Source organism: Balaenoptera physalus, assembly GCF_965194825.1.
Source record: "Balaenoptera physalus genome assembly, chromosome: 15".
In the NCBI taxonomy this organism is placed as follows: Eukaryota; Metazoa; Chordata; class Mammalia; order Artiodactyla; family Balaenopteridae; genus Balaenoptera; species Balaenoptera physalus.
In genome coordinates, this window is record NC_138894.1 from 37872383 (window position 1) to 37887542 (window position 15160).

General features: G+C 46.2%; 1 protein-coding gene across 2 annotated transcripts in view; it reads left to right on the forward strand.

The window, feature by feature from the left end:
• Positions 1–8126, forward strand: part of TGFA (transforming growth factor alpha) — a 109680-nt gene extending 101554 nt beyond the window's left edge. For both annotated transcript variants that reach the window (XM_082426120.1, XM_082426121.1), the window contains exon 6: positions 1674–8126. In XM_082426120.1, coding sequence (XP_082282246.1) covers positions 1674–1681 — 8 coding nt within the window. In that variant the 3' untranslated portion in view covers positions 1682–8126. The remainder of the gene's footprint in view (positions 1–1673) is intronic.
• The last annotated feature ends 7034 nt before the right edge of the window (positions 8127–15160 follow it).

The following is a 15160-nucleotide window of genomic DNA, read 5'->3' on the forward strand; positions in this document are numbered from 1 at the left end:
GAATTAAGTACTGATATAAAGTACCTAGTGTGTCACAGACTGTAGACGTGCAACAGATGTTCATTCTCTTTCCCTTGAGAAATCATCTCCCCTTTCCCATCTGTGAAATGAGAGATTTGGCCTGTAGAAGGTCTTGAAGGACTCTAAGCTCTTAGAATCCTGTGATCTTCATTCAGTTTACCATTGTTGCTTGAATATTTTCTCCAACATCCACGAAAAAGATTGGACATCTGGATATGAAGCCAAACTCACATCTCAGGAACCCTCATCCAAGCATCCCTTGCTCAGGGCTCCTTCAGTCCAATAGCAAATATATCCAGACAGGCTCTGAAAAGTCTCACATGAACAAGTTTCTGGAACGCTGGGTTGACCCACAAAGCCCGTCAGAAACTTAGAGTTCCTTTTTAGGAAGTAGTGGATCCGGAGACAATCACCCCAGACGCGTCCACCTGGGGGTGTCCTTCTCTAGTAAACAGTCAGCATTCCAGACGAGATCGGGCGCGTTCAGGGTGGTATGGCCGTAGCACAGTCAGCATTCCAGAAAGCTCACGGTTGCATGGAGAAGACAGGAAGAAAAGCGCCTGGGAAGCTGGAACGCTGCCGTGTTCATTAGGCCTCCTGGTGATCTGACCTGGAGGGAACTGAAGGCCCTGGAGCGCCGTTCACTTGGTCTTCATTTCAAGAGCCATAGTAATTGTGCATGAGCAGCTCTTTTGATTTAGGAAGGTGCTGATTCATTAATCCTCACGATAGCCTTAAGGAGGAGGGTGTGGGTAAACTGAGTCTGCCAAAGGCCTGCGTGGGTGCCTCCCTGAATCCCTGGGGGAGCTAGGATGAGACCCAAGTCCTCTGAAGGCCCCACTCACATCTCCTCCACTACCTCAGGGTACCATCCATTGAGTTAATGAAGATAAATATTTTTGTTTTGCCTTTTAGCACCAATAGGAAAATTGTGTATGCCTTTTTAAGAAAATTTATAGTAGATTTTGTGCCATCGGTCTGCACCTCGGCAGAGTCATTTAGGATAGAGTAAATTTCTTGTTAATGTCACTTCTTCCCTACCCACATTTGAGAGAATGTTAGCTTTGAACCTGGGGATGGATCTGACCTTCCAGAGATGGCCACCAAGGCTGCCGCCCCTCTCCTTGAGTTGACAGGTACCTTCCCACCTCCAGAGGAACCATGGGAGGGACCAGAGCAGGAAGATGTCCAGGCTGGGCTGGACTCAGTAGCTGCTGGGGACTGGGTACACGCTGCCTCCCCATGACAGGCACAGAGGATACCCTCAGGGCCCACCCATTGAGCAACAAGGGGGTCCATTCTTATATAGCCTCGGGGGAAGCCATTCTGCCGCCAGAGCCCTGACCAGCTCATGAGCTGCCCACTAAGCCGCCCCTGATGAGGGAACTGGCCGCGGAGGGGGTTGAATCACCTCCAGTTGAATGAAGGCCCTCATGACAGCGCGCATCCCCATTCTCTTGTTTCCTTTGGCGCGAAAGCGCAGTTTCAGGAGCTTCTGCCCCTGAGGTTGAACCAGCAGAAGGTGAACTTGTCTGTCCAAGAGAACCTGGTGACTTTGGCTGGTGCATCCCCAAGTTTCTGTCCCAAGCCAGTTTTCCCAGCCTGGCTGGGGTCTGGCCCACAGAGCTTAACCTGTTTTTCCTTCCTTCCAGTGGTCTGAAGAGCCCAGAGGGGGAGTTCTGCCAGATGGCCTGCGGCAGCCTGAGAAAGAAAGGACTTCTTGAGGATGGCACGGCGAGGGCTGCCTGGGATGGGCCAGCAGACCTTTCCTACTCTGCCTGCCCTCGCCTCTGTGGGCTTTTTGTCTTTTGTGGACATTCATTCAAAACTCTGTCCACAGCTCTGTCTGCTTGGGGTTATCCAGTGTGACCTGGAGAAGAAATCAGTGGACCACAGTCTAAAGACTGGTCAGAAATGAACGGCATGGGGTGGACCTCCTGTTTACCTAATGAGGTATGTGCGTTGGCATCTGCGTCCAGGTGTGTGTAGGTGTGTTCTGCCAGTCACGGATGCCAGGCTGTGCTTGTTTTAATGGGCCCATCTCCCCACAGCAGTCTCCATCCTGCCTGACACTGGAGATTCCTATAGTTGTTACATTTTTTTTCTTACCGCTTATGGGGGAAGAAGGTGGAAAAAGGCATACCTGCTTTTTGCTACATGAAGACACCGGTGTAAGAGGAGCCATGTCTGTCCTCTGTCCACAAAACCCTCAACCAGCCCGATATCTTCCACAGACACATGATGTTGAAGACCTTCCTGAGCTGTTGCCACCCTCAGAGATAACTTCTTATTTATTAGATGGATGATGGTGTTATTTTAAATCTCTTAAGTCAATGTAAAAAGTGCAAAACCGTTTCAGACATCTGCATTAATGATGTATGTATTGCTGGCCAAAAAGTTAGATTGATTAGAAATGTCTGGTCTCTTTGGAACAGCTAAAGCTTGGGAAAAACCACCAGGATAGGTGGAGATGGAAGCAGAGGATGAGTTGCTGATGGGAGCAAAGATTTGGGTTCAGAGGTCACGCCATTTAATACACAAAACTAGTAAATGCCCCAGGATACATTCCTGTTGAAAAGTTAGCAAATCTAGCAGTGGAGATCTGGCATCTTGTCAAGGAAGAGGAAGAATGCCTGTGTGTGCCTCTACATGGGGGAAACACAGACTACCCTGCTCTGTTATTAAACATACTAACTGTCTAGTGGGCCCTCTGAGAATCTGTTTAGAAATAGAACATTAGCAGAGGGCCGCGGGCATTTGGGGCTGTGTCCATGAAGGGGGACCAGTCACTTATTTTCCATGTTGCTACTCGGTTGATTTGTCGTTTTATTTTGAAAGGGAGAAATTGAAGTTTCCTATTTATTTTTAAGCATTAGGAGAAATATTCCAGTGACCTTTTTTTTCTTTTCCATCCAGGATGCCGTTTTTTGTTTTTTTGTAACAAAAACTCTAACAAGCCACCTCCACCGTGTGGGTCTCACTTTTCCCTCAGGGAAGGAGAAGTTGTTCTCCTGGGTACTTTCCAACCCAGTGGGTCTGCCTGTAGGAAATTCCAGTTCCCTCCAACTGCACGGTGGGAGCTCATCCCTAGGAATTGTCATTAAAATTTGGAAACGGGAAAACAATGAAATAACATGTAGACTCCATATGTGAGGGAACTCTTATTCACTAATATCTGAAAAAATGGAAGATTTCTACCTATTAACCCTTCAGTGCCTGTAGCACCTCAACATCGTGAAAGGGACCTTTAAAATATGTCAAGTTGGCTTGAAATTCCTACCAGGTCATTTTGTCCTCCTTGAATTCTTCTGCCCCAGTATGTCTACTTAAGTGAATTTTCTCTGTATTTCTTACAGTTGAGACAATTATATGACACGTGTCTTATTTCTGGCACTTTTACTGAATGATGCGGCACCCAAAGCGCCCGTAGCAGAAATGGGATCCGTTCGCCAGCAGTGTAACTGACACAGCTCCCGGGTTTTAGTCATAAAAGAAAATACGCCTGAGTTTGCATTCCTTAGGCTGGTCCTACAGCAGCAGATCTGTGGGCTGAGGCTTGACCATAGGAGACCAATGCAGTTGACACTGGTCTGTGGACCCCAGTTTGCACTCACTTTTCTTATCAGGCTCTCCTGAAGGTCTGATTCCGGTTCAGAGAGACTAATGAAAGTGGAGTAGCATCACTTGTTTTTAACTTGAGATCACATTTTTACTTTAGGACAATTTTGACTCAGTCTTTTAGAGCCTATTTGCGGTCTGGTTGCCTTTAGAGTATGAACTGATGTTGAGAATGTCTTGTGGGACTTTGTTCACCTACTGAGTCGAAGGATCAGTGTCCAGTCTTTAGGTGTCCAAGAGCCTTTGCAGAGGGGTGAGAATATAAGGATGGAAGCAGAGGGAACCTTCTTTGTTCCCTGTGGGGACCTCATATTTAGGGTCTGTGAATGCTGCAGTCCAGCAAGTCACGGCTGCCGGTGCCCCCTTCCTTGTGCCTGTACAACCATGCAGTGAATGGGCTCAAATGTGTGCCATCCTAGACGTGCCTCTCAAAACAGTCCTCTGTAAACCAGCAGGTCTGAAGAGAGTTGGAAGCAGAGGTGGGGTCAAGGCAGGCCTGGTTGGACCTTTGTCCATGCTCCAGGATATGAGAACCTTGCTTCTTTAGTGATTTCTCTCTTAGAAATCAGATGGCCAACAAGCATTGGATTCCTATGCCATTAATGGCATTGGTACTTCTTTGGTTAGCTGTAAAAACGCCCCCTTTTCAGGTTAAAAATCATCTCCTAATCCATCTCCGTAGGTTCCCCATGTTTCCTTGCTTTTTAGAAAGCCAAGTTCATTATGATCAGGGAATCATTCCCAAGATCTGACCTGGTAAGCCACCACACACCTGGGGGCGGGAACACAGCCGTTTCCAATGTCTGTCTCAGGAGAAATGTAAAGCCCCCATTTAAAAAAAAAAAAGGGAGGGGGTGCTTCCAAATCTTTTGTGGGGCCTGGATTTTCCCACTGCTCTACAGGCTGTGACTTCTTTAAGCATACTGGCGGGAAACGTCTTCTGCTAATGAAAGGAGAGACAGCAGCCAATCCTGATCTGGAAGACACATCTGGATACACGTGTAACCAAGCAAGATATGAGTTTGCCATTGTGTGCCAGCAGAGAAGGGGGGGCAGAAAGTCCCCAGAGTCTATCTGCCATGAAAGGAGACGGCAGGATTGACATTCCCCCACCCATATTGATGAGGGAGGAGGTGTGCTTCCAGAGCTTCCTGGGAGCCTGGCCTGTGCAGGTGGAGAAAGTGTCTGGCATCTTCAGCTTTCCCAGGTCTGGGCTGCCTCGGTGCACAAGAACCGCTGGCTACTCTTCCAGGCAGTTTTGGCAGGAACAGTGCTCAGGAGACCCCGACCCCTTAGTGGGATCTGGGCTTTGATTCCTCCCAACCTGCTCAGCTGAGGAGGGGGCAGGGGATGATTCAAAAGCCCAGGACCAAGGGGGACGTCACAGAAACAAGATGAACACACATGTTTGTTCTTAATGTTCTAGCGTAGACCTGTTCTCTGTAGCCACTGATTTTACCAGGCTTTCGAAAAGATCTCATGGCAAACACACACATAGTACTGAACACAACCCCTCTTCCTAGTGTAATAATTTACTGAAGTGTTCAACTTCTCATTATCTTATTATAACAAACCTGATGCTTTTTTTTTTAGAACTTGTTACTCTGACTTCTGTATATGTTGCACTGAAAAGGTTAATATTTAATGTTTTAATTTATTTTGTGTGGTAAGTTAATTTTGATTTCTGTAATGCATTAATGGGATTAGCAGTTCTTTTCCTTAATGTCTGAATTGTACTTATTTAAAAGTAGTGAGCAATGTAAAATGCAGTTGTGTTTTTCAGTCATGTGTATTGTTGTTCCGTTGTACTGTACCTTGTTTGGAAGGATGAAGGAATGAACTCTTTTTTTTTCCTAAATCAAGACTAGAGCTTTTCTTTCATGAGCTTGGCAGATGGCTGAAGCACATTTAAGATTTTTCTCTGCAAATGTGAATGATGAGAAAAAACTAGATGCTCTTTTGCAAAATGTGGGAATCCTAAAATTAACTTTAGTTGATCCCTGTCTGCTTGTAAAAACCAAATTCCCTGAAGCTCTTCTCAATACATGAGTATTTCATTTACTATGTGTCCAACAATACACTAACTAGTGTGAAAGAAAAGATGAAACATACAATCCCTGCCCGAAAGGAATCAAAATCTGGCTGAGATTGACTGACGTGCAGAAAATAATTCCAGACTAATTCCAGCCAAAATACAAATAAAGCCCGAAATTCTAAGGTAGAAAGTATGTGTTAACAGCTATGATTTTCCAAGTGTGGCCCGAGACCGGCAGTATCAGCATCACCTGGAAACTTCTTAGGAACGCAAATTTTCAGGCCCCACCCCAAACCTATTAAACTCTCGAGATGCCCCATGCCCCCTCCACCTTCCAGATGATTCTGATACATGCTCAAGTTCGAGAACCACTGTGCTATAGGACTCAGTGAAGGGCAAATTCACGTGGGGCTACAGTTTTTAGGAAAAGCTTTCTAGAGGCTTTTCAGAGGAAGTGAAACTTAACACAATTTACCTCTTAGTGTTCAAAGTTAATGGCCAGCAGACAGTACGGTCTTGAAGAAAGGCCTGCATTTATCTGGATCTTCTCTGCTCAGCCTAGTTAAAGAGAAAAACAGGCCTGCCCATCTCCTACCACACCCCCAGTCCCCACTGCTCAGCTTCTAACTGTAAGGAGTTGTTCTAAAACTACCAACCCAATTCTTACAAGCCTCGCTGCCCTTGAATTCCCATGGTTAACCCTCTTCCCTTCCAACCCACGTGTGGACCTCGCACGTGAAAAGTAAGAGGAGCACGTAGAGAAGCAGCAGAGAGCAAAGTAGCTGCCGTACAGTGTGAGATCTTGGTCCCAAGGAAGGTTCAGCTCTTTGTAACGAGGGAAGGGTGTGTGGAGCCCATTGTCCAGGCCTCAAAGGGCTTGGGATTGGCCTAACTTACAGGGAGACAGTGATCCAGGCATCTCCTTATTCTGAGCGCCCTGGTCTGGTATCTGTCCCTCCGCAGAGCCTTTACTCACCTCTGGGGAGAGGGAGGGAGAGACCTCTACCCATACTCAGTGCCCCCCTGGTGACCCTAGTCAGTCTTCAGGGACATCTCCAGGCCCGATTTCTAAACCACTGGATTTTCTACTTGCCCCCTTCCTTCTCTTCCTCCCTGATGTCCAAGCCCTCCTGCCAAGACTGCCTCTGCCGTTACCGGTGTCTAGTAGCCGTTCAGGTGCGCTGGACTGTCTGCGGTGGTAGGGGAGGACGCATCCAGGAAAAAGCACCCATGAACTTGGAATCAGCCGGACCTGCCCTCATTTATCCGGGTGACTCGCAGTTGCCAGCTTGAATCCGTGATCTGGATCGTTACGGTCCAGTCTTTGGGGACGCTGTTGGCCCACACTTCAGACCCCTGTTTTGCCTGGCTGCTGTATGCCCTGACTCCTGCCTGGCCCGGCCTTGGGATATGACCTAGTCTTGCCTCCCCTCCAGCTCGGAGCTCCTTGCCCAGCAGCAGCCTGGAATTCTAGCCCCAGCGCTCTTTCCCCATCTCCTGAAACTCCCTCTTCCACACTGGTCGTCCACAGGACTTGCTCTGCAGGCCCTGAGCTTTCTGCCTCTGCCTTTCACCTCCAGAAACAGGAAGTGCCCATGGTCACACACCCCTGGGTCGAGCAATGCCTTTTCCACTAAGCTAGTGTCTCTCACCCAAGATCAATTGAATTCTAGAATCTGTATGGGTGGAGCTTGAGCATCTTTTTAAAATCTCTCCCCGTGATTCTAATCCCATCCCTACTGCCCTCTGGAATATGCCAAGCCCCAGGGAGCACATGGCACAGGAGAGGTTTGATGCCTGGAGCTGAGATACCCATCCCGGGCGTCCCACCCTAGTCCATGCTTAAGTATCCCTTAATATCCAGCAGATGTTAGCCCTGGGGAAACAGGGAGGCTTGGACCTCCTTTCAAGTGGGATCACCTAAAGCAAAGAAGTGAGATAACGCCTGTGGGAACAGGGCCCCCTGAGGAGTACCATGTGGCTGATGCTTGAGGTTATGCACACCTGGGCGATGGCTTTTCAGGAGCCAAATTTTGCAATTGGGAATGAAAATGTGGTGACACTGATACTGAAAAGTAAACAAACAGGAGAGGAAAAAAATCCTCTCTCCAGGGACATTTACCTCAATGGAAGCTTCAGGCCCTGATGTGCAGCTGAACAGGTGCCCTAGGACGGGAGGAGCCCCTGCTGCCATGAAGTCCTCCAGGGCAAGTCCAAGTCTGGCAGGGGAGCCCCTCTCAGGGGGGGTCAGGGGAGTGGCATTGAGAACTGGGCAAGGGAACAGCTCCACTCCCTGGGCTGGTCTGCCCTGCCTGTTCCAGGGAAGGATTCCTCGGGTCTAGAAATGTGACATCCCAGAAGGACTGTGCTGTAAAGAGCTGCCATCATTTAAACCTTGTCCCACCAGAGCAGAGCACACAGCGGCACCCTCCCCTGCAGCATGGCGCTCCCACCTGCCTTTGTAAAAGAAGCCCCCCAGACAGAGCACAGGGGCTCCGGGTCCCCATGGTGGAAGGAGGCCCGGAGGTGAAGACCTGGGGTTGGCTGCAGCCCTGCTTTTGGCTGTGTCACCCTCGGGCGGTAGTAATTCTTTCTGAACCTCCAGTCCCTGCCTATTTAGCTCCTGCCCGTTTAGCTCAGGGAGGTAAAACTTAAAAACTCCCACTTGCTCAGCCTGATTCTTGGAATAAAAAAATCTAGTGCTGTCCTGGGCTTCCCTGGTGGCGCAGTGGTTGAGAAACTGCCTGCCAGTGCAGGGGACGCGGGTTTGAGCCCTGGTCTGGGAGGATCCCACATGCCGCGGAGCAACTGGGCCCGTGAGCCACAACTACTGAGCCTGCGCGTCTGGAGCCTGTGCTCCGCAACAAGAGAGGCCGCGACAGTGAGAGGTCCACGCACCGCGATGAAGAGTGGCCCCCGCTAGCCGCAACTAGAGAAAGCCCTCGCACAGAAACGAAGACCCAACACAGCTAAAAATAATTAAAATAAATTAATTAATTAATTTAAAAAAAAATCTACTGCTGTCCTAAATGCCATTGACACATTGCCCAACTCAAGGGAGGCCTCACTCCTTCATCCTCCAGTGACATTCAATCCAAGGTAAAAGAAGGCATGAGGAGGGGAGATTGTATGAGAACTATTTCCAGAGAGCCAGTGGCAAAAGGGGCCACATCCAGAGGGTCATGGTCCCAGGACACCACCTTTAGAAGTGGTTAAGGACCTAGAGGGGTGAGGAAAACTCTCCTCGGACGTTGGAAGGTGTTCATTGTGGCCTCAAGTTGCAGGGCCAGAGGCAAAGAGGTTGACCTCAGCTCATCAGAGGGTCTTTCTCATCACCAGGGCCACCTCCTGGACTACTGTTCTCCCTAACACCAAAGTGATCAAGCAGAGACTGGGTGGCCACCAGGGACACAGTGGGTGCCTGGTGAACTAGAACACGAGCCGGAAGACCTCGGGGCCAGTCTTCCTCTAAGTATCCTGACCACCATCTCCTGCCCATGAGTCCACGGGCTACCCCAGCCCTCCAAACCTCCACCTACCACAGCACCCTTCCGCAATAGTCTTTGTGAGCCCAGACTTCAGCCTCTGTCCTCCCCTTGTCCTGCTGTGGGTCTTGTGGCCTCCCAGAGCTTCTCGGTGATGGAGGGGCATCTCAGGCCCTGCCCAGCCCCCTTCCCTCCCACCTGCTGGCTTTAGAGCCCCTGTGGCTTGACCATACTCAGGAGGGTCCCTATACAGGGACCACTGCTCCAGTAACTCTCAGGAGAGGGCCTTTCCTGGCTCCCTCTCTATCCCCAAGTGCCGAGATGTACTAGTGCCCTCCCAGATCCACTCTCCACCATCCTCTGCCCAGTGCCCCGCTGTGGACAGCCTCTGTAGGGCTCTCTTGCCCAATGGCTTCTGGTTCAGCTAGTGGGAGGCCCTGGAGGAGAGACCAGGGTCGTTTGTTTGTTTGTTTTTATGGTGCAATTCTTTTCTGTTTTTAAATTTACCTATAGTTGATTTACAATATTATATTAGTGACAGGTGTACAGCATAGTGACTCAATATTTTCATAAATTATATGAAATTTTATGAAGTCATTATACTCCGTTTAAAATGACTACAAGATAATGGCTATATTTCCCTGTGCTGTACAATAAATTCTTGTTGCTTATCTGAGACGGAGGTATTTTAACCCCCCTCCCTTCCTGCTCCAGTTCTGGGTCTCCTATAATTACACCCCAGCACTAGGCTCTCAGGGCCCCTCCTCCTTCCAGCTCTCACCACACTTCATTTACGCCACTCCCTCCCCTTGTCCCTTCTGCTCTGGGGTGGTAATGGTTCCCCACAGTTGCCAGTTTTAACTCTGCCAACCTTGCCCCCCCCAACCTCCACCTTGCCCTTTAATTTCCAGGGTTTCCTAACCGGAGGCTAAAAATTCAAACGCCTTCAGGAGTGAAGCTGTTAATGGGAATTAGTGCAACTGCTGGATGGGAGCGTAAATGCCCACGAGTAGTTTGCGTCTGGCATGGGAGGTGGACATTGGGATAAACTGGGGTGCACAGACCTCTTCTGAAGGGGGCGATCATGTCTCAGTTCCAGCCCATAATAGATATCCAGCAAGGTGGCCCGATTTTCCATTTTTTTCAAGAGAAGCAGAAAATCTGGACTTTTTCATGAAATATCTCCATTTCTAAATGTGACTCAAACTCATAAACCACTCTGTGGCCACACCGAAATCTGTCTGCAGGTCACCATCCGTTGGCAGCCTTCACTCTCAAGCTTGTCTCCCTTGTCTCCACCTCTGCCAGGCCCTTTCACGCCTCTCTGCCTTCACAGTTCTCTTTACTAAGAATGGCTTTTTCTGCTTCTTGGCCTGAGCAAACTTCTGGTCCTTCAAGAAGGGACCCACACCTCACTTTCTCTCTGGAGCCTTCTTGGAGCCCCCATGCAGAGCCTTCCCAACGCACCCAGAGCACTTTGTACATCCTTATATTAAGACCCTCATCTCACTGGGCTGACACTGTTGACAAACTCCTCCACAAGTTGCCCTGTGCCCAGGATCATCTTGTGCTCCAGGTCATGAGCTTCTCAAGGTCGAAAACCTCTGTCCTATGCATCTTTGTAGCCTAAGCGTTTAGCCTGATGGCTGAAGGATGCAAGGTGATGCAATAACTCTTTGTTGAACAAAATCCTCAGATATACAGGGCTTTGGTTGGACAAATGTCTGTCTCTGGAGGCAGGAGAGCAACGTCATGTGGGATCACTGGGTCCTGTGGAGCTGCGTTATCTGGACTTGGTGTTGGATGCTACGGTTGGACACCTCACAGGTCAAATAGGAAACCAGGGAGAGTCCCAAAGACCTATCTATCATGAGAGCTTTGCTTCTAGGCAAAAACACATTACATGTTCTGACCAGTATCTTACCAAGAACTTTGTCACAGCCTAGGTGAATTTAACAGGAATATTTTTCCCTTTTTCCCCCCAGATTTATTGAAGAAGAAATAACATATAACATTGTGTAAGTTTAAGGTGTACAGTGCAATGATTTGATGCATGTATCTATTGCAAAATGACTACCACAGTAGGGAAATTAACACTTCCACTCCCTCACATAGTTACCATTTTTGTGTGTGTAGTGAGAACACTCAATATCTAATCTCTTAGCAACTTTCAAGTGTATAATACATATTTTTAACTATAGTCACAATGCTGTACATTGTATCCCCAGAACTTACTCATCTTACAGCTGGAAGTTTGTACCCTTTGACAAACTTCTCCCCATTTCTCGCACCCCCCCAGCTCCTGGCAACCACTATTCTACTCTGTTTCTCTGAGTTCAGCTTTTTTAGATTCCACATATAAGTGAAGACTTACAGTATTTGTCTTTCTCTGTCTGACTTATTTCACTTTGCATAATGCTCTCAAGCCTCATCCATGTTGTCACAAATGGCAGGATTTCCTTCTTTCTCATGGCTGGGTAATATTCCATTGTGTATATATGGCACATCTTTATCCATTCATTCACTGGTGGACACTTAGTTTGTCTCCGTATCTCAACTATTGTGAATAATGCTGCAATGCACAAGGAAGTGCAGATATCTCTTTGAGAACCAGGTTCCATTTTCTTTGGTTATATACCAAGAAGTGGGATTGCTGAACCATACGGGTGTTCTGTTTTTAATTTTTTTTAGAAACCTCCATACTGTTTTCCATAACGGCTGCACCAATTTACATTCACTCCAGCAGTGCACAGGAGTTCCCTTTACTCCACGTCCTCGCCAACACCTGGTTTTGGCTCTAGCCCTTCCATCTCCAGCCCCACCTCCTGCCAAGGTAATAGCTCCCACCACACTCTGAGGAAAGATGACTGCTGTTCATGTCAGATCCAACTCTCCCACCAAAGCCACTGGGCACACGCAGACTGTATAAGGATGCTCCCACACAAGGACACCCCTTTAAGACCACAATAGGTAGCCATTTCACCTAATTTCATAGAGAAAGAGAAAGTTAAGCAAAATGAAAAGACAGAGGAATTTGTTTCACTTGAAAGGGCAAGAGAAAAACCCTGAAAAAAACAACTAATGAAACAGAATTCTTAAGACAGCAAGAGAAAAACAAAAAGCTATATATACAAGGGAACCCCAAAAGGCTGATTTTTCTGCAGAAACTTTTTCCTTTTCTGCAGAAACTTTTTCCTTTTCTGCAAAAGGAAGTGGCATGCCCTAAGAATTATCTCTTTAACTTTTATCATTTTAATTATGTCATGTTTTTGTGTGGGCCTGTTTGGGTTCATTTCGTTTGGGACCTTTTGTGCCTCCTGTACCTGGATATCTGTTTCCTTCTTCAGGTTTGGAAAGTTTTCAGCCATAATTTTATCAAATATCAATATCAGTGTCTAGGTTGCTGGTCTTTTCTTTTCAGCACCCAATACAAGAGCACCTAAATATACTGGGTGGGTCAAAAAGTGCCTTCGGTTTTCTAAGTAAAAATAAAAGACAGATTTTTCATTTTCACCAAGAACTTTATTCAACAACGTTTTCACCTTCTTGTTCCACTACCTTCTGCCATTTTTCAGGCAACTTCCTAATTCCATCTTCCCAAAACTTTTTATCTTTTTTTTTTTCTTTTTTCTTTTTATTTATTTTTGGCTGTGTTGGGTCTTCGTTTCTGTGCAAGGGCTTTCTCTAGTTGCGGCAAGCGGGGACCACTCTTCATCGCGGTGTGCGGGCCTCTCACTATCATGACCTCTCTTGTTGCGGAGCACAGGCTCCAGACGCTCAGGCTCAGTAGTTGTGGCTCACGGGCCTAGTTGCTCCGCGGCATGTGGGATCTTCCCAGACCAGGGCTCGAACCCGTGTCCCCTTCATTGGCAGGCAGACTCTCAACCACTGCGCCACCAGAGAAGCCCCCTTTTTATCTTTTTGAGCAAAGAACTGTTGCAGGTGCCTTTTACAGTCTTCCATTAAGAGAATTTTGTAAAGACCGAAATAAATGGAAATCTGAAGGTGCAATGTCTGGTGAATATAGCAGATGAATCAGAACTTCCCAGCCAAGCTGTAACAGTTTTTGCCTGGTCATCAAACAAACACGTGGTCTTGCATTATCCTGATGGAAGCTTATGCGTTTTCTATTGACAAATTCCGGACTCTTTTCGTCGAATGCTGCTTTCAGTTGGTCTAATTTGGAGCAGTACTTGTTGGAATTAATCGTTTGGTTTTCCAGAAGGAGCTCATAATAGAGGACTCCCTTCCAATCCCACCATATACACAACAGAACCTTCTTTGGATGAAGACCAGACTTTGGTGTGGTTGGTGGTGGTTTATTTCGCTTGCCCCACGATCTCTTCTGTTCCACATTATTGTACAGTATCCACTTTTCATCGCCCATCATAATTTGTTTTAAAAACAGAACATTTTCATTACGTTTCAGCAGAGAATTGCATGCGGAAATACGGTCAAGAAGGTTTCTTTCACTTAACTTATGTGGAACCCAAACATCAAAGCGATGAACATAACCAAGCTGGTGCAAATGATTTTTAACGCTTGATTTGGATATTTTGAGTATGTCAGCTATCTCCCACGTGGTATAACGTTGATTTGTTCTCAATTATTGTTTCGATTTGATCGCTATCAACTTCAGCTGGTCTACCCGACCGTGGAGCATCATCAAGAGAGAAATCTCCAGCACGAAACTTCGCAAACCACTTTTGACATGTTCGATCCATCACAGCTCCTTCTTCATACACTGCACAAACCTTTTTGTTCATTTCAGTTGCATTTTTACCCTTCTTGAAATAATAAAGCATGATATGTGGAAAATGTTGCTTTTTTCTTCCATCTTCAATATTAAAGTGGCTACACAAAAATTCACCAATTTTGATGTCTTTTTTTAAATGCACGCTGATATGACAGCTGTCACATACAATCTAACAAAAGTTACAGACAACTAAGTGCTACTAGAGCCATCTTATGGAAAAAACCGAATGAAATTTTGGCCCACCCAATACAACTTCCAAGACTGTATCAGGAAGAAATTGACAGTCTGAACAGGCTGATCACAAGTAATGAAATTAAATTTGTAATTTAAAAAAGACTCCCAGCAAACAAAAGTCCATGACCATACTGCTTCAAAGGGGAATTCTACCAAACATACCAAGAATTGTTAGTACCTATCCTTCTCAAACTGTTCCACAAAACTGAAGAGGATGGAACACTCCCAAATTCATTCTATGAGGCCACCATTACCCTGATACCAAAACCAGACAAGGACACTACAAAAAAGGAAAATTACAGGACATTATCTCTGATAAATATAGATGCAAAAATCCTCAACAAAATATTAGCAAATCAAATTCAACAATATATAAAAAGGATCATATACCATGATCAAGTGGAATTTATTCCAGGGATGCAAAGATGGTTCAGTATTTGCAAGTCAATCACTGTGATACACCCCCTTAACAAAAGGAAGGATAAAAATCACATGATTATCCTAACAGATGCAGAAAAAGCATTTGACAAAACTCAACATCCATTCACAATAAAAACTCTCCTTAAAGTTGGTATAGAGGGAATATATTTCAACATAATAAATGCTATTTATGACAAGTCCACAGCTAACATCATACTCAATGGTGAAAAACTGAAAGCCTTCCCTTTAAAATCACAGACAAGGATGCCCACTCTAGCCACTTATATTTAACATAGTATTGGAGGTTCTAGCCACAGCAATCAGATAAGAAAAAGAAATAAAAGGCATCCAAATTGGAAGGGATGAAGTAAAAATGCCACTATTTGCTGACGACATGTTACTATACATAGAAAACTCTAAAATCTCCAAACCAAAAAAAAAATCTATTAGAACTTATAAATGAATTCAGTAAAGTTGCAGGATACAAGATTAATATACAGAAATCCGTGCTTTTCTATACACTAATAATGAACTATCAGAAAGAGAAAGCAAGAAAACAATCCCATTTAAAATAGCATCAAAAAGAATAAA